Raw genomic sequence first — 23444 nt, forward strand, 5'->3', positions numbered from 1 at the left:
AGCCGCGCGGCAGAGGTTGTGCCGCATTTGAGAAATCTCTAGAAATATACTGCAGTTCATTTCATAATTAACAGGTAGGAATTTAATTGATTGAGACGTGAAAGCTTAATCACTCAATTCAATAACCAGGATATCGGTGTTGAGTAGATTAATTCAATTCAGTAATTAAAGGCGAGGGAAAGGTGAAGCTTTAGTTGATTGAAGGTTAAACAGCAGACTCACCTCTCTTTCTTTATCGTCTCCATCCGCCGCCGCCGTTAAACTCTGACAGAGAGCACACACTTTACAGTCTGAACGTTTAGTTTGTCTTTTTTATTAGACGTAGCAGTTTCACAAACAGCAGTTAGCCTGAAAATTACATTCAAAATGTGCAGCTGACCATGCGCAAACACTCCAGGTACACCTTCAAACAAAAGTAACAGTCGATCGTGTGTTTTCCACAATGTGTGTATTGTCATGTTTTCATTCAAATTTACAAAAAATCAAAGTCTTTCACTAGTTCACCATCAAAGCATACATACCTCAGTCACTATAACACATTTTAACAACTAGTTTCTGTCACTGTACATATGCTCTGAAAGGGGTTTTTAAAGGCTCTTCTTTGCATCCTAACCTCACACGCTCCCATAAATCAACCTTTGAAATGTTCTCGGTACCGTTTCCCTTCTCTGAATACTCTTTAATATTAGCTTAGGTGGAGAGAGGGTCATCAAGCCGACAGTTCAGAGACAATTCATGAAAAAACTGATAACATTGCAGTCCCCAGAAATCCACTTTTCCAGTAACACCAGGACTTGGGTGACGTTTCCTGAAAAAACCAACACTGAAGTTGATAACAGGAGCACAGACGATGACCCCCGGCAGCTTTAACGGAAACTTTACCAAAGCACGCAAGACTACACGACACAGTTTGTACAAAGTGGCAAGACGAGGATGCTTCTGCTCAGTTTTTATTCCATTTAGGTTAATTCACACACACACACACACACACACACACACAGACCGAGGGTTTGTCCTCCGTCATTCAAGTCACAGGACGCTCATGTCACAGGGTTAATGGTTAACACTGGCTGAAAGGGGGGGTGGGGGCGAGTGATGGTGTTGCTAAGGTAAGCTGGGGACGCAATCTGTAACTCCAGTTCATCCAAGTGCCAAAAGACAGTCCGTTAACATAACACTGATTATTTTTTTTCCACCTGATCCAAAAACCACATAGGGCCGATACATCACAGACACAGCTCCACGACACAGAAAACCTATCCAGTTCAGATTCGGCTCATTCCCTCGGAGAGGTCATGAGGTTGCCAGTTTGGCTACTTTAATGCCGGTCGCCTTCTCCGACAAAATCCGGTCCACCAGAAAGCGAAGAGTTTTTGAAATACTGGCCACAGGGATCCAGTGTATGTGAAAACACCTGAATACTCAAAATCCACCAAACCACACCGACGTCACCACGGCATCACTCCGAAACACCGTCCATTGTCCGGCCCCACTATTCGCAGCAGGAATGGCAACTGAAGAAGCGGGTGAAATCTGTACACCATTTTTTAAAATTATTCTCCTATAAGTGCAACACCTTTTGTAAACAGTCCTGTCAATGATTTTTTTTTTCTCCCAACTGCTTGGTCCACAGCAATGTTCAGTTCAGTCAAAGAAAAGAGGGTGAAAAGGAAGAAGAAGTCCGTGTTTGAAAAAGCCCAGCGTCCCGTTGTGAGTGCTTCTACCTGCCAAAGATGCTTTCGTACTCGAGCAGTATGAGCTCCACTATCTGGTTCTGGTACACCATGTGGACAGCGATGTTGCCCGTCTCCGTCTCGGGTCGGAGCAGCGTGGGTCCGAACACGATGGCCACGCTCTGGGTGGTCATGCGGTTGGCCTCCCCGTGGTCAATAACCCTGAGGGGGGAGATGGAAACAAAGCGCGAGATTTAAAGATTGAATGTGTCATAAATAGCTTTAGGTGAGCGTATATTTGTTTGTGCAGCTTCATCTCAAAAAACAACACACACACATCTTGAGGGCCTGAGATCGAGCCTCACGACACACACTCTGTAACACTACTCAGTGCTCCAGGCTAGAGCATAATAGCCTTTTTAAATAGAATCTACATCCTTGCATGCAGATGCACAAAACAATAACATATTCATGGAAGGGAGAAAAAAAAAGAAGATTAAATCCGCCCGCTGATATACGTAGACCTCCATACACTGAATGTCACGCTATAAATTTCCTCAAGAAACACCACTTCATAGGTACTGAATTACAGCAAACACAGCGCCATATAAATGCAAATTGGAAAGCTAGGCAAATGTCATTGTGAACATATGATATTGCCAGCGACTCCAGCGGGGTAAGAATACACGTTAAACCTCGCTGTAGTTTGTGTTTGCCCACAGGCTGATCACTCTGAGGGAAGGTAAACACGCGGAGTCAGACAGGAGTCGGTAAGATATCCACTGTGACATTTATGATCCCAGTGCTTGAGACACACTGGAGTCGCTGTGGAGCTCAGGGGTTAATGCGGACAGGCAGGCACAGTGAGGTTCACTCACAGGCAGATCTAAATGTGTGCTGGACATATCAGAAGAATACTGTAAAACTTCAAATATAGGCCTAGTCATAATTAGATCCTCACTTTACTCTCCCGGTATGATTACAAATTTTGACAAATAAAGGCCCTGACTCAATTAGAGGCTCGGTTTCCATGCATGTTCATTGTTACAGAAGTTTTTTGGATGTATAAAGCCGTGTTTTGGCTGGAGATAATGTCAGCTAGCTGCTTAGATCACGCATACAAGTATAAATGTTGACACTTATGTTAGTATGGATATACTTGTTATACTTGGTAAGATTCTCCACAATTCAATCAGTCAGTTCATTTGACTAGACGAAAAAACTTCATTACTATAAAATAATATTAAAGTGTACAAGAAAATTCTTCTTCCAGTTAAGGGACCAAACAATTACTCCTTCGTATTACGTATAATAATGTAATGTAACTGTAATTATCATTACATCATCATACGTACCAAAATCCGACACCAATGTAACCATAATTATCATTACTAAGTATTTATGCTCGGAGCTGAAGGTTGTGTATTCAAAATGCTTGTTTTTGAGGTAAATACACTGTAATGATAACTATAGTTATAGTTATTATAGTAATTTCTTACCAGGTTGCTTATTACCTATTGTCATGTTTTGGGGAAAGACATCAATTTGGTCATGGTTTAAAGGTTAAAATACTACATCTGAATGCAGCCCAGGAATAGCGATTCAGTCCAGGTTTCAAAGGGTTAAAAGCCCGTCCCATACAGACACCTGTTGAGTTCAGCAGTTTAAGCGCATTAATTGATGTTTTAGGTTGTCAGATTGTCCAGAGGATCAATACAGGAATTGCAATGATGTCTAAGGATAAGTTTATCTGTTGGATAATAAAATATATTATATAGTAACTTTCTTATTGTTGTTAAATAGTTTTCTTTACGTTCTGACCACCAGAGGTTCAAACAGCGATGTAATGTAAGCATCATTTTGTTTTTCTGAACTGCACAAACTTCCAAATTGAGGCTCTTGAATGTGAGTTCATCCTGAGTAGACCTTTTAAAAACGGTTGCATTTTTGATAACGCAGACAGGCAGATGCAGTAACAACCTGTAGTAACCAGTCACTCAACACAGTCAAAGGAAAAATAGAAACTTAATGAAATCATATTATGTACTTAGAAAACAAACTATGGTCAAATTCAAATATACTGGCAATGTCTTTAGTTTTACTCTTTGTCAGTCTGGCTAAAAGACAACAACATGGTGGCATTAGTTCCCCAAATTTTGATTTGAGAAAAAAATACTACAACTAAATACTAAACATTTATGAACAAAAAAAAACTAAACTGAGACAAGCAAACCCACTCTGGAAACTAACTAAAACTAAACTAAATTCAGAACAAAAATTATAAAAATGCAAAAAAAAACTAAAACTGAAGAAAAATATAAAACTATAATAACTGTGTTTTATTGTATATAATTCAAATGTATAAGTTCTGTTGGGAAGGAGTGCTTATTCATGGAAATAATATCTAAAGACATAATTGAGTAAATTAAGCACAATAACAAAAGTGTGGGCTGTTTTTTGTCCTTGTCTTACCTGCGCAGGTGTTTGAAGAGGACTTGCATTGTGTCGTGGTTGGGTTTTGGCAACTTCTTTATTAAGTCTTTGATTGAATTCACTCGCTGCTTGTAGTCGGAGCATTCTGAAGCACACAAACAGTCAGTCAGTGAATGTGCGTGGGCATAGCACCATCTAGTGGCCACATTAAGGACACAATACACTCTGAATGCTTTGTCATTGTGTATCTGAGTCCCTTTGACACAATGGATCATGTTACTCACTGATGGCTTCAACAAAGTCGTCAAAGGATCCGTATGTGAAGAGAGGCTCGGGAAGCTCCCTGAAGAACATCTTGAGAGCTCCGGTGGTGACGTGGATGTCCTCCCACTTACTGTCATTCAGATCCACCTTCTCATCTGGTGGAGGGATGAAACAGGATGGAGAGATGGAGAGAAGTGTGGAAGAGGTTAGTGTGTTTCCGACTAATGTGAACTGTAGGAGGATTTAGGCATGTTAGTGGTCAGACTGGAGTCGCACCATGATTCACAGCAAAGCGCAGCTTCTGGATCACTGCCAGGTTCCCACTCACTCTGTATAAGCCGTCAATACTGAGACCTGCAGGGGGAGGAGGAGAGGAGGAGCAGAGGAGCAGAAGCAGTGAGTGCGGATGAGAACACTGAATCCTGACATGCAGAGCTGACTGAAAACAAACAGCACCAACAAAGCTCCACTGATTTTTGCATTTTCTTGCATCCCTTCAAGTCCTCTTAATTAAGGATGCAGCTGACCACGCTGTAAGCACTTTAGCTGTAACTATAACAGGTTTCTACACCGATGGAAAATTACATTTAATACTTTTTTTTATTGCCACTCAGGATGAAATTTGAACTGAAAAAAAAAAACATGAACAATGACCCCACTTTTTAAAAAAAAAAAAAAAAATAGAATTAAGAGTTAATTAATTAATTAATTAATTTTGCCCAAATGTTTACTTTAACATTAAACATTACATTTTTGGTCCAGTGAAATTGTTAGATCTGGTTAGAATTGGTAAATACCTTAATTGGTGAGTTTTAATACTGATTAAATTCTCATCATGAAGAGTTTAAGAAGAGGGATTTGGTAAATTATAATAAACAAATAAACAAATAAATAAATAGATAATAAAAGATTGTATCAATTATTCTGAGATTTTACAATGCAATGTCAGAAAAAAGAAAAAAACAATTTTGTAAGTTTTTTTTTGGGAGGCTTTTTACCTTTTTTTGATAGGACAGTTATAGCATGCATAGGAGAGACAGGGTGCATGACAGCAAAGGGCTGAGGGTGAAATCAAACCTGTGCCCACTGCTACAAAGACATAGCCTTTGTACTTGGGGTGCACGCTCTACCACCTGAGATACTGGGCGCCCTGTATCTTTTTAAGACTTCTGCAAGGCTGATTTAATACAGTTTAACTGTATAAGGCCGTCAGAAGTGCTACAAAGCAATAGCAGGGTAGGCAGAGGAATATGAATTTTTTTTCACAGGTTATCTTGCTCATTGGGTGACGTGTGAATTGTTATTTGCTTCTTTTGTTTTGAATGCACAGATTTCTGAAGTGTTGCTGCTACCTGTGTTCTCCACATGTTCGATGCACATTGTGACAAAGTTTGGAACTGATGTGTTCTCCCGCTGGCACAGGCTGGTCAGACTGCAGCCGAACACCTGATCTGTGAATCACAAGACACACAGTCATTTCTAACTGTCATCTGTCCTGACAGACACGCTGTCTGCTGTTACAGACTCAATCAGCAGCACATTATCACACACGGGAAATGCTCAACAGTGAGAACTGTATTCTCTCTGAATACCTTTGATGTATCCTTTGTCTCGGACGGCTTGATAGGTGGGTCGACGTGTCAGGAATTTCTTGAGCTTCAACCTGGTTTTCTTCTGGTCTGATGCGTCCATACTCACAGAGTTCTTCATCGCTGAGGAAGACAGGGAGGATTTGAGTATATTTCTTTAATCCTCAGGGTCTGCTTTAATATTACACACACACACACACACACACACACACACACACACACACACAGAGCTCAAAATGCCCTTTTTTTAAAATCAAGCTTTAAAAACTATTACACATTAATATCATTTTCTATTTTCATTAAGTGAATGTTATAATCAATTTCAGTCCTAATCAGAAATATCAAATAATTTTCAGAATTTTAACCCTTTAAATGTCAAGTTTTTGTCATGATGCCTCTATGTTATTGGTTGAAAAAATACAAAAAAATGAATAATGTTCAATATACTACATACTACAAGTAGATTTCTTTTGTCAATGATTTTCAGCGACATTTAGTGGAAACAGCATGTATTTTCTCCATATGCCAAATATGGTAAAAAATTACATAATCAGGTGTAAAATAGTAAAAACTACAAATTCCAACGCAAAAGTCCAGAATGACACCCAGAAATAATACAAGGCATTTTTTTTCACTTTGATGGCTGTGGGATTAAAAATGTCGGTTTGAATGGGTTTCAATGACACAGTTTTTCACTTAACAGTATGAATGTTATTATTTTGTTTCCACAATGTATTTTAGACTTATTGTAGGAGCTGGAAATTCCAGGATCAAACAAATCTTGCCCACATTTACACCATATGCATGAAAAGCGTATGAAATGTGCCAAACAGTCCTTTAGGGTTAACACAATAACACATGTGCAGCATTTTTCAGGGACATCTGTCTCACCTCTGTTCTTCTTAGAGTCCCGGTGGTCTTTCTCCTTGTCCTGTTTCTCAGATCCTGGAGACTCAGGCATGTCCTCCTCAATGGCCTCATCTGACTCCCAGGCCTGGACAGGAAGAGACATGTACGCTTAGATACATTCAGATCAGGTCAGTTCGGACTAATTTTAATGTGAGGTCCATGCACTCCAATCGAGCAGCAGCAGGACTGAAGACATGAAACTGAGGGAGATAAAAGCATCTACACAAGAGTAAAACTTAGACCTAGATTTTTCTAATGACAGATGTTTCCTCACATGTGTGTTGATGGTCTCAGTGAGGGCCCGGTACCAGTCATTGATGACGCTGTCGATCTCTGACTGGATCAGCAGCTCAGTCCCTTGACGGGTCTTCAGCTGAGGGAGGAGATATCAACATTACTTTTGGCCACATTAAAATGTATAAAGCGCAGGTTGACCTGCAGTGAAACTCCACAGCAGATCCGCGGTGCTCGATACCTCAATGACGTGTTTCTTGCTCGACTTGTCCTTGGAGGCCCAATCCACCGACCCCCCTCGCAGATCGACTGTGAACTCCGGCTTCGACTGGTTGCTCCCAAACTTCTGGAATCAAGGAAACAGTGTGAAAATCCACGTCTGACACAAAGATGATACAACAAAAACATCTTGTTGACTTTTCTTTTCATGTCAAAAAAAAATTGGGATTTAAATTCCTGGCCAACATACTTAGTGTTTATAAAACGCAGGTGTTACATTCTTAACCCTTTGAAACCTGAACAAATTGGCTTGATGTCTTTCAAAAATACAGTAAAAAGGATTTTAGCAATGTAAGAATTACCCCGCAATTAAACAAACTAAAAAACATAAAAAGTAGACAAAAAAGACAATTACCTAAAATTAAAAAAAAGAAACAATCACAGAAATTACCTAAAAAAGTGTTTTAAAATGATAATTCTGTAAAATAATTTTTAAATATAATTATGACAATATATAGTTTTTTTCCTGGCTTTACTGAAAATAATTTTCCAAACCTACTCATTTCTTTCAATTTGCAATAAAGTTCTTATCAAGTTGCCTCTTTTCCATGATTTCAAAAGCAACAAAACTTATTTGCTCAGATTTTAAAGGCTGAAATACTTGTGAAGGCATCTGAACACGGTGTGAGAAAAGTGATGTCGATCCAGGTTTCAAAGGGTTAAACATAGTGAATCTCATTTGGGAACTCTCCATAAATACACACACATCTTTAGTACTGTGATTCAAGAAAAGCAAACAGTTAGTTGTTATTTGTATCATGTGCATATGTTGATCTTTGGTTAGATTTAAGCAGACAGTTGGCCAAGGGTCAATATCAGTAAGCGTCTGTCTAGTTTTGTCAGCGTGGCCTGACTCTCTGGCAGTATTTGGGCCTTGTTGGTGGTTTTTCAGCACTGGAGCCCATCAGTGAGTGAAATCACTCTGATTGCCAGCTCAGCTCGGTGCATGAAAAGAGAAATGGGAGTGAGGAAAGCAAACAAACAACTAAAGTCGGGAACACGTGAGGATGAAACAAACTAAGTTCATTTTTTTGCTTTTTGGCAAAAACTGTTCATATAATTGTCTTTCCCCATAAGGCTGATGTGTTAACTAGCATCTTGAATCCTTCCTGTTAGTCTTCCACTTTCCTTTTTGTATAATGAATACAGACGACCGCCGTCTGCTGGTATGGAGAGTTATTTCCTGTGGCTGGTTGTTTGCTGTAGTCTTTGTGGTGTGTTCAGGTGCATCTTTTTGGCTGTGACACAGATGATAGGAAGTAACGCAGCAATAAGTCTTGGTCACTGCTGGTTTTTTGATGTCGTTTGGGTGTCTGGGCCTTAATGTCACATTCAAGCGGCACGCTAAACAGTGCAAATGTTTGTGATACACATTGAAATCCTTATAAAGATAAAAGATAATCGTGACATTTCTGCATGTGTTTCAGCCCGTTATTATTATCTAATGTCATCAAAAGTGCAACCACCTAAAAGGAATCTAAATAGACATGTTTTGAGTCTGACACTGGTAAACAGCCTTACTCACTAGTACAGTAATCAACAGCAGCAAGCTGATTTGTGTCCAGCCAGGTACCTTTGTTGTATGACCTTTCCCATCTGTCTCACCTGTCTAGTTTTGTCAAAAGGACTGACTTATTTCTTCTGATTATTTGAAAGAGTTTCAATACTAAATTTCTGTATTGCTGATAAACCGGTATAAGGAGCATTTTTCGCTTTCTCGCATTTTTAATGTATTACAGTCATTCTGCTGCTCTCTGCTACCAACAAAGACAAGAAAGGTCATTGTTGTCATGTTATATCCTTGTTATATATATATATATATATATATATATATATATATATATATATATATATATATAGTAAATTCAGGACCACAATGTCAATTTTTCCTTGTGGAATCCACACGTGGTATCAACTATCAATATTTTTGAAGGTATTGGTGTCAAAGTTAGAAATTCCAATGTCATTACAACACTCCTGCCATCTCTCGACTACTGGGTATCTAAAAAAAAAAAAAAAAAAAAAAAAAACATACAAAACACAGAGATTTTATGTTTTACATGTTTTGGGTTTTTTTTCCTGAGTCAAGAAAACACATATATTTTATTAAACCTGGATTAACTGATTTGTTTTGAACTTGGGGGGGCCAAAACAAGCTGGGAGCACAACACTGACGTATATTATCAATTTATAAAGTTGCCATGGCGAACATGTTAGCCAGCTGTTGCCTTTATTTACACATCAAGCAGACACAGAGTGAAATTAGCATGCATTTGGTGTCTTGTATATAAATGAAAGTCCATTATACACACTCCTTTTAGTTCTCCTAAGACTATAAAATGCTCTAATAAACTCACTGTAGCAGCTAGTCTGTAACTTTATCTGCAGTTTGCTGCTGAGGAGGAAGTGCACAGTGTGCTTATCAGAGGTTTCTGGCTGAAAACAGCTGCCTGCTGGACTGTTAAGGCTCCACTGTTTAAGTAAAACTATTGATTAGAGCAGCTTGCTTTTTTTACATTAGGATCAGCTAAATAAAGCTGTGCGCGACACACACACACCCACAAACACCAGTGTCACAGTCAGCCTTAGCAGGAGTGAATGAAAGAATGAAAGACAGGCGGGAGCAGCAACACGTGCAGAGAGAGGGGACATACAGCGGCAGCCTGCACAGGCCTACAGTTCACATAGGAGACAGCAGGGCGGGGCTTGACTGAGCGCTTCCAGTTGCTAAGGAGAGTGAGGAGCAGCTCTGGGATGGAGCCGCTGCGGTAGTAAGACTTGAGGAAGGAGGAGAGGAACAGAAACAATAAACAGAGAGTGACAAACTTCAGAGCACAGGTGGCAATGAAGACAGGCGACTACGCAGAAATGAGGAAGAGAGAAGTAACACAGAAATGAATGGAATGCTGGAAAAGCTTAACAGAAACGGGAACATGTCGGGGATGATGGGATACATACCCAGCTGGTGCTGCCCCCCTGACCCTTCGCAAAGAGCAGAGAGGAACCCTGCAGCACCGTCCACGAGGACGTCCAGTTCTTCCTGTGCATTAAAATCAACAAAGGTTAGTGCTTTAACATTTAAGACATCTCTCCAGGATTCCCACATTTTCACACTTTTATTCCATTGAAGGAAACAGACAGTTTCAAATCAAACCAGTTATTTGCTACATGACATTCCAAGATCTGTCTTGTGTCATCTTTTTTGTATCTCTTTATATCATGTGCTATTGTGTGTATTGTTTGTCTTGTGTGTGTCTTTTATTTTACTCCTCTTCTCCCATTATCATGTCACTGTGCTGTGTGTTTGTTCTGACCTGACGAGGGACTGCAGATGTGAATTACCTCTGAGCTATAATCTGGTGCATCTAATGGTAACATTTATGTTTTAAGCTGTACATGGTCCCTTTTTAAAAAAATAAAATAAAATAGAATAAAACATGTGAAATAGGAAGTTTCATTTTTTGAGCCCTTAGATTCCTTACCTGACTTTCTTCCCATTCTCTGTGATTTTGGTGACGTTGAGCACTCCACACTTCTCTGAGGGCTGTCAAAACAAAGAAACAGATAAGAACCTGCTAGATCACATGCATGAAAATACACGTGTATCCACACACATATACACACACACAGACACACACACATCAACGCTGAAGCTTGAGAAGCAAACGAAGTGGCTGTGCTGCTTCGTGTCATGTCCAAATATCACCAGCAGAGGGCGCCCTTACACCGCTGCAAACTGCCACAATTGCTGCATATTTGGTGGTAGAAAATATTTTGACGTGTTGTTAGATGAGGTGCAGTTAGATGTGGGGTGTGGCATGCAGCAGATGAGAGGAACTGAATGCGATGCACGCTGGGAGAGTTTAGAAGATGATAAGAAAGATGTATCTGGATGCAGGTGATAGGATGGTGAGCGTGTTGCGATGCGGTGCAAGCTGGGATACTAACGGTTGAGGGGTGCTTAGGAGATGAGGGGCAGGAGTCAGAGTCTGGAGAGCTCTGCTTGGGCGCCGGAGCACACTCCTACCAAACAAGAGGCACAACATGAGTCGCTAATAACTAGCAGCTAACTAGGAGACACATGGAGAGAGTCAGTCGGACGTTAGTGAGGAGAAGAAAATGGATCAGGAGCCTGGAGAGGAATCACAAGATCGTGTAGGATGTTAGGTCATCAGAAGATAAGAGTGAAGGGGAGGAAAGTTAGGATTTAGGTTGCAAACAACATGCGTCTGAGGAAAGTTAATTCAAAGTAAGAGATTTCATTCTTAAGTGCTGCTTCAATTCTAATTTGTGATATGGATGATTTAGAAATCTTTGTAACAGTACATTCTACAGGACGCAGTGGCAGTGAATCAAATCGGATCATCTGTTGATTAGAGGATGGGCCAGAGAGGAGAGGCTCTGTGGGATACCAACTTTATCACGGAAAAGAGAGAGACGATATCTCCTCTTGTGTGAGTCGGACGTGAACCGCCAGAGTTTGAAAGAGAACTGAAATGAAACCGCCACAGAGTCAGCCTCCAATAAATTCTCCTCACTCTTACAACTTGGTGTCAGGTTTAAAAGTCCTAAATAAAGGTACCATTTACGTAACAGAGGTAATTCACTTTTCTTTTTTCTTTTTTTTTTTTGCGTATCAGATTCACTGCATACATCAATTTTATACAGCTAAAAAAGATGACATACTTGAAGCACTTCAAATAAAAAGTATTTCTCTTCAATTAAATATGATTGTAAGGTGACATGTTTTTCAAGGATTATTTCTTCATGGTCAAGAATCGACCATGTGTGACAGTGCACACTAGTATGGAAACACAAAATGTGGGAAAATTTAATAATAAAACAAAATCTGAAACTATAAATTTCAGGGGCACTACACTGATCTTACACATTAGTGGTAACAGTTGCGTAACTTCTCAAGCTTATGTCAACTTGGGCTTAGTCACTAAAATGTTTTGACAGAGAGAAACCTGCAGTATAAACTGAGCGCACAGCATTTGAAAGAAGTGGGCATTTATGACACAGTATGAAAAATTAGATAAATATTCATCTGTGAGAAAACATGAATAAATTGTGCTCTGGAGATCCATAATCCGACACGAATAAACAGAACAGAGCATTAAACACACGGAGATATTTTGATCAGATTACAGGGAATGAGCTAAAAATATGAACGTGGAGGCTTATGCACACCTTCTAAAACTTGTGAAGAGGTGCATTGGAGGAAATTTTCCATAAATGACAAAAAGAGAATTCCTGCAAACTGTCATGTTACTTGCAATTATCTTTATTATAAAGTGAACAATGTTTTGATCGTCAGACTTTCATCAGATTGAATAAATCATTACATTGTTATTCAACCTGATGAAGGTCCGACAACCAAAAATTTGTTTACTTAGCGTTAATACTAAAGTTTATAGTAAGTAACAGGAAAGTGCATACGGACCGAATCACAATGTTTTCAATAACTGCCAGGCAGAAAATCTGTCTGATGTATATAAAATAAAACAGCGGTGAGCAAAAAATTGCTTCGATTGGTTACTTTTCCACCACCTAAAAAGAGGATATTTAAAATATTTTCACTGCTTAACCTTGCCATCAGGCAGCCCTTTGCAACACGGTACTGAAGCTGTTATCTCAAAGCCACCAGACTCCGCTGACAAAAACGGTCCCTTTACTGCCTTGATCAGTTAGTGCACAAGGTAAAGCAGTGAAAATATTCCAAATATAGTTTATTTCAGGAAAACTGTCAGTAAAAAAACACAAGCATATGCATAAAAAAGTTTACTTCTTTTATGCAATCAGCATAGTGAAATCTGTATTTGTATTTATCACAGTCCCTGTAAAGGAAATAACATATGCTTATATTAGTTTAAAAAAAAAAATGATATAAGTGCTTGCAGAAATCTTTAGGTTTTACAAAATGAAACATGGACAGTATACCCTCAGATATCACGGTGTTCAGATATGGAATGATAAAGTACACATTATCAAGAGCTCATCATCTTTAGAAAAAATTTAAAGGGAAATTATCATTACATTAAATTCATGATATTTAATTTCTATATACACACATATATATATATATATATATATATATATATATATATATATATATATATATATATATATATATATATATTATATATATATATATATTCCATTCAGGTTGGATTTTTTGCCGTTTTGAAATTATGCACAAATTAACTAAACAAAACAAATCAAGAAATAAATAAAAAAACTGCATATATTAAAAATCGTCACAGTGTTTTTGTTAGATTAAATGCAATATCAAAGACTTAAGCGTATTTTCTTACATATACTAATAACATTAACAACAACATGTAGCTTTAAAACACGTGCATGTAAACCTGGTTTTCACTTGAATAATATACGTTTCTTTGTCCAGATTCCAAAATAAAGAGACAGAGTAAGCCATAGTAAGCCTGTTCCTGTGCTGAGCTGAAAGCGTCATTAGTACTCGGGGATTAAACTCACTGCCAATAAGACAGAAAGAGCAGACAGAGAGCCTGCCAGAAAACCTGCAGCAACAACAAAAACCTGTTTCTGCACCACTCAGACACAACAGTCTGTGTACGCTCACATTTCCAACCCTGCCGTCTCCACTGTGTCTTACCTTGTCGTTGAGGTCTAAGACGTAGGTGCTGTGTCTCCACTTGGTGAGGACGATGGGATCCTGCTGCTTCCTCTCCAGACTGCGGCTCTTGGGAACCTCACCGGACTGAGGGGAGATATTGTACTGCAGAGAAACAGAAGAGAATAAAGTTCAGACATCGCAGAGTCCTTCTAACACACCCTTCGGCGTCCTCCCTCTCCCCTACCTCTCCTTTTACTGTCCACAGCACCATTGGACAGAGGGACTTCTCTTACAGCGTAACCATTGTCTTCAACAGTCCCCTGAATGAATCCATGTCCGCACGACAGTCCATTCACTGACAGAGTGGACGGCTCATTCTGATCAGCTCTCCAGATTAGCAGGTAAAGAGACACAAATAGTTCCTCACCTGGAGTTCAACTCAAATTTGGCTCCCGTGTCAGCTCAGACACTCATCCACTTACATTAACAGGACCAGACTTAAAGATACGTGCCGGGACGAGTCACACAAAAGTGTGTTACTGGGTAGTGGTATTAGGTGATGTAATGTGAGAAGATTTCCCATTTTAAAGAAGAAGGAGATTACTGTAGATGATGGATCGAAGAGGGAAGACAGCTGATTCAGTTCAGAGGATAATTATGCTGGAAACCACATTAAATGATATCAAGGCTAAAATATCAAAGTCAACTGCAATATTATACAAAGTCAAGGGCCTCCTGAAACAGACTTCATTATACGCCCTGTGTGTCCAGGCTTAAAACTACAGGTGACTGTGCCTTTGCAATCAGCGCCCCTCAGCTTTGGAACGACCTGCCCGAGGAGATAAGGCTGGCACGATCAGACTTCTTTTTAATCACTCCTTAAACCCCATTTTATTTATGATGTCTATTTTAATTCATCTATTTTAGTGTGATTTTTTCTTTTAATGTATTCTTTTATTCTGTCTTGATTGTGTTTAATTCTATAATTAGTACTATTATTTCTGTGTTTACTGCTATTATTCTTTGAATTGTATCTAATCTTATTGGTATGGGTTGTTATTGTTTTTTTTTTGGAATGTGTTTGTGTCTTGTTTAATTCTACTTTAATTGTTGTCTGGCTTTAATTCCGCATTATTGTTTGGCTCTTATAGTTATGTTGCAAGAAACCCTTCTTGTTTCTGCTTTGCCTTGTTTGTCAAAGCACTTTGTAAACTCTGTTTTTAAAGGTGCTATATAATTAAAGTTATTATTATTATACTGTCCCTTTGTACTCCCATATATAACTTACTGTATGGGGAAATACATATAAAACAACCACAAATCCAATCTTCATCCTTCAAAAAAAAAAATAAAAAGAGCTATAAGAACAGTAAACAAAAGCACTTACAGAGAACCAACAAACCAACTCTTTTTTAAAAGCACTCAAATTCAGAGATCTGGAGATATCCAAAAGCTGTTTCAAATGAGAGAAAGTTTACATGATTTGAAAAGAATTTCTATGTTCAAAAAAAACAATTAGGGTGGACTAATGCAAAAAAATCATTGTAATATATTATTCTAAGGACAGAGGGATGGCGTATACTGTAAAGCCCTCTGAGGCAAATTGTGATTTGTGATAATGTGCTTTATAAGTAAAACTGACTTGACTTAATTGACTAATACAGCCAAAGGTGTTAATTCATGGAACAGCTTTAGCGTGGAAATGAAAATATGTATTAAATACATTTAAACCTGTTTTTAAAAATGACATATTGAAGGGATATGAGCTAACAGAGCAGAGAGGGAAACAGGCAGTCAGATCTGATACAAGACAGGTGGGCTGCTTTTGATACTGGGACTTTGTTTTCTGTATGGATGCGCTTATTTGTTCTGTGATGTGAGTGTGTATTTTTTCTTCATTTAAACCGATCTGCTTATTCTTTTGTTTGACTAAATCAAGGTGTGTATGGTGATTTTGTTTTTTTTTAATTTAAAAGGGTTAGGATTGGATTAGTATTCACTTCCTCCTACTCCTTTTCGGACACAAAATACTAATGTTTACTGAAAATGTCTGATGGGCATTCTGGTGTTGTTTTTCTTGCTTATATTTTCTTTTGTTTTCCTATTTTATTGAGCATGTTCAAAAAAATCTCACCTTGGGCAGTTCCCATTCTGATCTGGATCCATCAGCGCTGTAGTAGTAGGGCCGTCCTTGTTCATCCACATGTTTTATCCACTGTGAACACAAACACTCATTAGTATCACAGCCATGGGAATACGAGCATACTTGACGCAGTTAGAATTTGCAGGGAAGATTCTATCAATTTAAACAATCAAATTAAAACATCCTCTGAACTATCAAAGGCACGTCCCTGGACAGCTGCAATCAGTCTGTAAACTGGCTGGTTAATCAACAGGCCGCACCTTCTCCTGTGTATATTCAGAGACGTAGAGAGTGTGTCCGTGTTCATCCAGCTCCTCAGACCAGCCTCGAGGAGGAGACCCGTACTGGCTGTCGGACTGGCTGGAGTGAGTGCTGTGACAGTTTTCCTCTGAGGACAGCGGCTGTGGAGGACAAAGAAAAACAGACACAGGTCTTAGTGATATTAATGATGTGGTCCATCAGCGGACAAATGGACCTGCATCAACCCCATTTTCTATGCTGCATTCAGACACCTTTCACAAGCTTTAAACCTCTGAAACCTGAGAATATTGGTGCAATATTTTTCAAAAACATGGAAAAGAATATAACGAAGAACTGCAAAAAAAATTTGTAAAAGGTAATATGATGAAATCATATGAAAATTAGCTGGGGAGGATTTTTTTATACATAAATGATCAATAAAAATGTCCAGAAAACTAAATTTATGATTCTCTTACTTACATTTATAAAATGATGCTGCTGATTTTTTTTAAATAGTTAAAATTTAACTTGTTTTTAAACATTTTTATAGTATTATTATTTTTTTTGTTGTTGTTGCTTATTTTCGGGTAATTTTTCTCGTAATACTTCTTTTTTTACCAGTGTCTTGCTTTTTTGTTAAGATGCTCCTTGCCCTCTTCCCATGTTTTAATTAAGCCAAATTCCTCAGGTTTCTAGGGGTTAAACTTATTTTTTAGCTTAGCGGTGACATTACAAGACTGCAAACAGTTAGCTTGGTTCTGTGAAATTGTTGTTTTTACACTTCAGTGTTTATGCCGATTAAAAAAACAACATAAAGTGAGCTTCGGAGGGGCTGGTAGGATCATTGTTTTACAGAGACAGGCTATGTGTTTGTTTGTGGTTTCAGTCTTACCAAGCTGAGCTTACCAGCTGCTGGCTGGCTTCATATTTACTGTACTGTAAAGTCATGAAAGTAATATAATGTTCTCATCCAATGTACTTCAAGAAAGTAAACAATACCTACCACATACCAAGTCTGACATCCTCTCACATCTAAAGACAGTGTGAGTTCAATGTGAGTGCAGGGTTGCTATTTGCAAGGCAACACCTAGATTTCCTTTGAGATTATTTCCCATCCTGCCCCTGGTGGAAAATATTACAGCAGAACACTGCATTGTAACAAGATGATTGATATTATCTACTTCACCTTTTAGTGATTTTAATGTTTTTGCTGGTTGGTGAGTAATTACTCATCTTTGTTCTCCTGAACTTTATACTGCAACAAACCAAACCACCACATGGGGGCAGTGTTCGATAGTTAGGCAGGAAACCTCAAGCTGACGGACAGGAAACCATGATTTCCTCATATCAAAGGCACTCGTTACCTTCAGTTACACCATTTTCAAAAATCCTTTGAGGTGCACCACATCTTCAGTGCAGCCAGTTTATTTCAGAGTGACTGTCAAAGAGCCGTTTATAGACTGTATGTGTCCTCTGCCACTGTGACGTCAGCTCAGACCTTTCCTCACATACGAATACTTGAACTCTGTGCTTCTTATGATCACATCTAATGTTCCTGTGGGTCAAAAGGAGGGATTTTATTGCAATGCTGTGTTATTTCAAGTCCAATTAGAATCTTTTAAATATAAGTCTCACTATTACATGACTTTTTACAGCATATACCGTATAACTTCAATTAATAGCCTGGAGTATTATTTGTTTAAATCACTGACCTCAACAGGCTTATATATGGGACTGGCTTTTAATTTCTTTCACACAAAAACTGTTGCTCAGCAAAGATGGGAAATGCAATCAAATGATTTATTTAACCCTTTGAAATCCAGGCAAATTGGCTTTATTTTATTCAAATACATAGGGAGAAGGTACTGCGCAATGGATCTGTCTATGTCATGTTTATCTTTCTATATTCTTTTATATTTCTGTATTTGTTATTCTTTATTTTAAGGCACAGACAAGAATGTAGCAAATCTCATCTCAATGCATGTTGTGCAATGATAATAAAAGCTCCTTATTCTTATTCTTAAAAGAAGAAATTACCAAGAGATTAGCAAGAAATATGTGAAAAGTCCAAGAAAATCACCTGAACATTTGTTAAAAAGCTTAAAAAAAAGGAGAAAGGAGAAAAAAAAAAGGAAAAAAAAGTGAGAAATGACCTGAAAAAAACTTAAAATCATAATAATTCCCTAAAATAATTCTAAAAATATAATTATGATAATAATGAATACAGTTCACTGGACATTTTTCCTTTGCTTTCTAAAAAAAGTCTTCTACATCTTCTAATCTCTTGTTTTTTGAGTCTCTTGTTTAACTCTGCCATTAATACCTTCTTCTTTAGTGCTCACGATGTCAGTAAAATAACCTGAATGATTCAATTGTTGAAAATCTTACCAAGCTAATATTGTCCATATTGACACAAGTTTATACATTTATATTTGCGTGATCTATGCATCTAACTAATGTTATCTCTAGCAGGTAATCAACAACCCCATTTTATAAACCCAAAGAACTTCTATAAAAATGACTTGCATAGCAACCAGACTGTGCCTCTAATAGAGACAGGCCTTTATTTGTCAAAATGTGTTGCCACACTGGGCTGGAAAAAGGAACTGGGCTTTTATTTGAAGTTTTTCAGTATAAAATATGAGATGAAGAAATGAAGAACACCTCACCTCACTCTCCGCCGTGCCCTGGCTGTCTCCTCGGACGCTGCTGGTGCTGCCGCTGGCGTCTCTAGTGCGCGGTGGCTTCCAGGTGCGCTCCCCAGTGGCGCGGTTGTAGTAGAAGTGCCTACCGCTCAGGTCTTTGTGGGTCTCCCAGTCGCCCAGGATGTGGAGAGGGGAGCTGGAGGGGACGGGCGGCAGGCTGGACTGAGAGATCTTCAGCTCCTGGAGGTTGGTGTAGACCGGCGAGTCAGACCGGCCCTGACCTGTAGGTGATGTCGTCTGGAGGAGAAAAGGAGAGATGAGGTCAGATCATGTGCACTTCTATACAACTTTCCATGGTTTTATTTAAGATCTGAACATTCTTCTTTTTCATGTTTTTAAACTGATGTTCTCAAACTTCTCCGGAGACTTTATGAGTGTCCTCTGAAAATTCAATGATATTCCAGGAATTCCATAACCAGAAAGAGCCCTGAAATCTCTCCAAAGTCTGCTTAGACCTAAGTATCTGCAGGAATGTTGGTCCTGTCCAACACAGAAACCAGCAGCCGTCACATCCTGAGCTGGATCACAGAATGTAGCAAGCTGAGCTGTTTGTTGCTGCAGAGTTAAAATCACACACCTGCACATTTGGCTGCAGACCTGCTGTACGTAAACTTCTCTTTCTGAGGGCATGCATGTGACGCAGTGACAGTCTGCACGGCAGGATGCAGCTGCTGATCAAATCACACACCACATGTGGTTCGCAGATACTTTAAAACCATATCAGTCTGATTCTAATCAGCCCCTCAAAACGGATTCTGCACAGTTACATAATCATTTATCTTTCTACCTAGAGACCAGAAGCAAACGTTACGGACATTAAAGACTACTGATATCAGCATGCAAGCTTTAGGTACACAACAGCTTAAAATATACAAGTTACAAAGTGATTTACAGGAAGGGGAAAGACAACTAAGAAGACAGAAGAGTCAAGGAAGATGAGATGTGAAAAGAAGCAAATAAGGTGCACAGTACATTAAATAAAAGGTGTAAAACTAGTCAAAGTCAGGAAAATCACATGGATTTTTTGATGCTTTTTAATTATAGTCACAGATTTAGGTGTTTTGAAACTTTGCAGGAGTCTTGTTTGTGATCACCTTTAATTCTTCAATCTTTTGATGAAATTAGACGTGTACGTCAAGAGCAAAACTTTGAAATCAATCCTATAAGTGACAAGGAACCTGTGGAGAGAAGCTAAAACTGGAGTGATGTGAGATCTACACCTAGCTTTTGTGAAAGCCTTTCTGCAGAGCTGGAATAATGTGAAGACAGAGGCAGGTGGATCAAAGTGTTAGCAGGGATTCAGACGAAAACACTGCCCAGCAGAGCAGAGGGCTGAGCTGAACAGTGACACAAAGTGACACAGTGACTATGTGTACATGCACACTCACATTCCCTCATTATCCCCGATGTGACAGTAACATGGAAATGATACAGGTCATGTTACTGCATACTCCGCTTGGATATTTCCAATTAGGCCTTTTTCTGAATGTAGTATTTTCCAAATGAACCTTTCAAACCTGGAGTGACAACACTTCTCTTATGCTGCTTTCAGACACCTTTCACAAGAGTTTAATTGGCGAGGAATGTCCCAAAAAATTGAAAAAGAAGAAAGAAAAAAAAAATTAGATACTTTTACTTCATTAAGAGTATGTTCGGACATAGCTCCGACTGGGTTATTTGATCAATAATCCATCCCCGTGACTCAAACTCACAGGCCTACAAAAATTTCTGAATTTAGAGAGGGGGCACAGAATGATAAAAAATGGGGACATGGGCACACAAGATGAAAAAAAAAAAGATTAAATAAAAAATACGGGTAATAATTTATGATACATGGACATAACCTTTATTGTTTTGACTTAATTGTCACTGCAGTTCTTTCAGTAATTTTGTATTTTAGTAGTGAAGATTAATTTCAAGGACATTTAAAAATACTGAGCTACTTGTGATCTAGCCCTAAAATGTCATAATATTATTTTAAAGCCATATCGCCCAGCTCTAGCTTACCATTGCATAACAATGGTTGGTTAAAATAAAAAATGCAGAAACAAGCAGAATATGCATAATGCACAGCAAGCTAAAAGGAAGAGGCAGTGCAGATAAGTGCCTACCTACTGAGCAAAGAGCTGCTGTCAAGTGTTGGTAAGTTTTATTAGGAAACATCAATAAGTTGCATTACACTCCTAAAGAAGAGGGTTACTAATTATTAGCATTAGCAATAACAGCATGCTTTGTGTTAAGATTATAGACCAAAATGTTATTTCACAGTAGTATTTTGGAGTGTACTTGAGTGGACTTGCAGCAGTTTTTCTTTTCTGCCTGAACAACAGCTAACCACAGTGAACGCAATAAACTTAATCAGAGCCGTGGCCCCACAGTGTCAGCGCAGACACACTTCAAAGACAGTTTTTAAAGTGGTCTTTGAAAACTTGGCAGCATCCGAAGGTCACTCCACAAAAGCTACAAAGCTACGTTACCATGGCTACAGCTCAAAGCATTTAACACTCTAAAAAATATTTGGGGGGGGGGGGGTTGGAAAGGACTGAAGTCTCTGAGACCAATGCCAGCTTTGTGTATCTTTGGAGAAGATCCAGCAGCAAACATAGTGTAAAACACAGCGCAGATAAACAGCCGAGCGGCAGAGAATGAGACAGCAGAGGCTGTGCCAGCACAACACCTCTCCCCTCTGTTTGCTACAGGTGAGGAATGTGCACTTCAGTCAGAGGATTTGAACTGTTCTCAGGACACAGATGGGACTTCCTGCCGCTCTTGGAATAACAGGAATATTTTTCACAGAAATTATTATTTAATATCCTGCACACATGCGGGAGCAGAGGAAAGGATTCGGCAGCATCCTGCTGTTTTCAGTTAGCTTTCCCCGCTGATTCTCTGTTTCAGTCCAACACACAGCAAGTGCTCGCGCATGGAGGCAAAACCGCTGAGAGATGACGGTTTGGCTGAACTCGCCTTCATCACTTACCACCAGAATGGAGTCAGTATGCTGCAGCTTTAATTGGGTTTTTAGGGAATAATGTGCTAAAGATTAAGTCTAAATGCAGATGATTGAGTGTGGCCAGAGTGTGAGGCCGGGGTCAAACCCATTTAGATTCCACTCGGGCCGGACTAACCAAACTGAATCCGGTAGAGATGTAATTATCAAGCTTCAACGTCCACTTTGACAGAAGCAGAACCAGTGCACACTTTGATTCACGCAGTAATAAAACTATTCTTTCTGACAGAGTGGAGCCAGCACACAGCCTGTCACTGTGCAGAGGAACACTGGCCCACTGTTGACATGTTTGACTTGTATATGTTGGAAAATGACCGAAACAAACATGCATATAGTACGTCACAATCATTTAACCACATGATTCATGCTGCCTCTACAGGGAGTACGTCTTCAACTGAGAGACTACAGAGTTGTTTAGCCGTTGAGTATTTCTCTTATATTTGGAGTAGCACTGTCATGATACTGGAATAGCTAACTTCGATACAATACAAAAAATATCAATTCAATACCATTTTTGATACCACAAAGAAAAACGGACATTAAGGGCAAAATAAAAACATAGAGTGTGAATTAAGCAATGAGGAATGGTTGAAAAGACACTCAAATACTAGGAAATATATAAAAGAGGCAAGGGGAAATTTACTCAGTAAAATTAACCCATAGTTTTTACTTTACTCCCTCTAAGCTCCACAGGATGAGTCTACTGGCTAATAATTTATGTTGGAAATGTGAGACATAAACAGCAACATTTCTATAATTTGGGAATGAAAACTTGTTATCCCATTTTGGGAAAAGGTTTTGGATCACACAGGGAAGTGGTTGGGTACAACGGTACCTAAATCAACAAGGTGACGCCTTATGAGGGGACTGGACAGAATTTCCAAATGTATCAAAATATGACTTTGTTGTACTAAATTTGGGGGCCATCACAGCTGCTTGAGTGATCCTCAGATTCTGGAAAAATACATCCCATCCAGATTTTGAAAAATGGAGGGAATCTATGTTAGAAATCGTGTTTAATTGTGTGTCAGCATGGGAGGAACTTATACTTTATAAAACCTCAGGGAGCAATTTTTATTTATTCATTTTTTAATTTAAATTTTCACTTGACTTTAAAAAAATTGCTAAAGGCATTTAAACAAAGTTTTGCGTTGGAGTTTATTATATTCCAAATTCTAAATGCTGACAGATTTTCTTTTTATTGTAAATGCATATCCATTCTAGATATCTGTTATCGGTCTCATTAACTACTAATAATCTGCATCAGCATCAGCAATGAAAAACTAATATCGTTTAACCCCTACTTGTCAGTACTCTCCAGTGAACTATGTTGTAGAGATAGTTTCTAAATAATCTCAAACATAAAA

At 38.7% G+C, this 23444-nt stretch overlaps 1 protein-coding gene across 10 annotated transcripts in view; it reads right to left on the bottom strand.

The window, feature by feature from the left end:
- Positions 1–291: 291 nt before the first annotated feature.
- arhgap12b (Rho GTPase activating protein 12b) overlaps positions 292–23444 on the bottom strand; it is a 75318-nt gene continuing 52165 nt past the window's right edge. For 2 of the 10 annotated variants that reach the window (XM_042510422.1, XM_042510418.1), the window contains 17 exons: positions 19032–19304; positions 16383–16523; positions 16114–16194; positions 14019–14141; positions 11798–11872; positions 11330–11404; positions 10864–10925; positions 10340–10421; positions 7344–7448; positions 7143–7241; positions 6851–6953; positions 5963–6082; positions 5723–5821; positions 4647–4724; positions 4391–4525; positions 4146–4251; positions 292–1895 (listed from right to left, as the gene is read on the bottom strand). In XM_042510422.1, coding sequence (XP_042366356.1) covers positions 1721–1895; positions 4146–4251; positions 4391–4525; positions 4647–4724; positions 5723–5821; positions 5963–6082; positions 6851–6953; positions 7143–7241; positions 7344–7448; positions 10340–10421; positions 10864–10925; positions 11330–11404; positions 11798–11872; positions 14019–14141; positions 16114–16194; positions 16383–16523; positions 19032–19304 — 1932 coding nt within the window. In that variant the 3' untranslated portion in view covers positions 292–1720. The remainder of the gene's footprint in view (positions 1896–4145; positions 4252–4390; positions 4526–4646; positions 4725–5722; positions 5822–5962; positions 6083–6850; positions 6954–7142; positions 7242–7343; positions 7449–10339; positions 10422–10863; positions 10926–11329; positions 11405–11797; positions 11873–14018; positions 14142–16113; positions 16195–16382; positions 16524–19031; positions 19305–23444) is intronic. The other 8 variants (XM_042510426.1, XM_042510421.1, XM_042510425.1 and 5 more) reach the window with 5 other exon arrangements.

This window comes from Plectropomus leopardus, chromosome 21 (genome assembly GCF_008729295.1).
Source record: "Plectropomus leopardus isolate mb chromosome 21, YSFRI_Pleo_2.0, whole genome shotgun sequence".
Lineage (NCBI taxonomy): Eukaryota > Metazoa > Chordata > Actinopteri > Perciformes > Serranidae > Plectropomus > Plectropomus leopardus.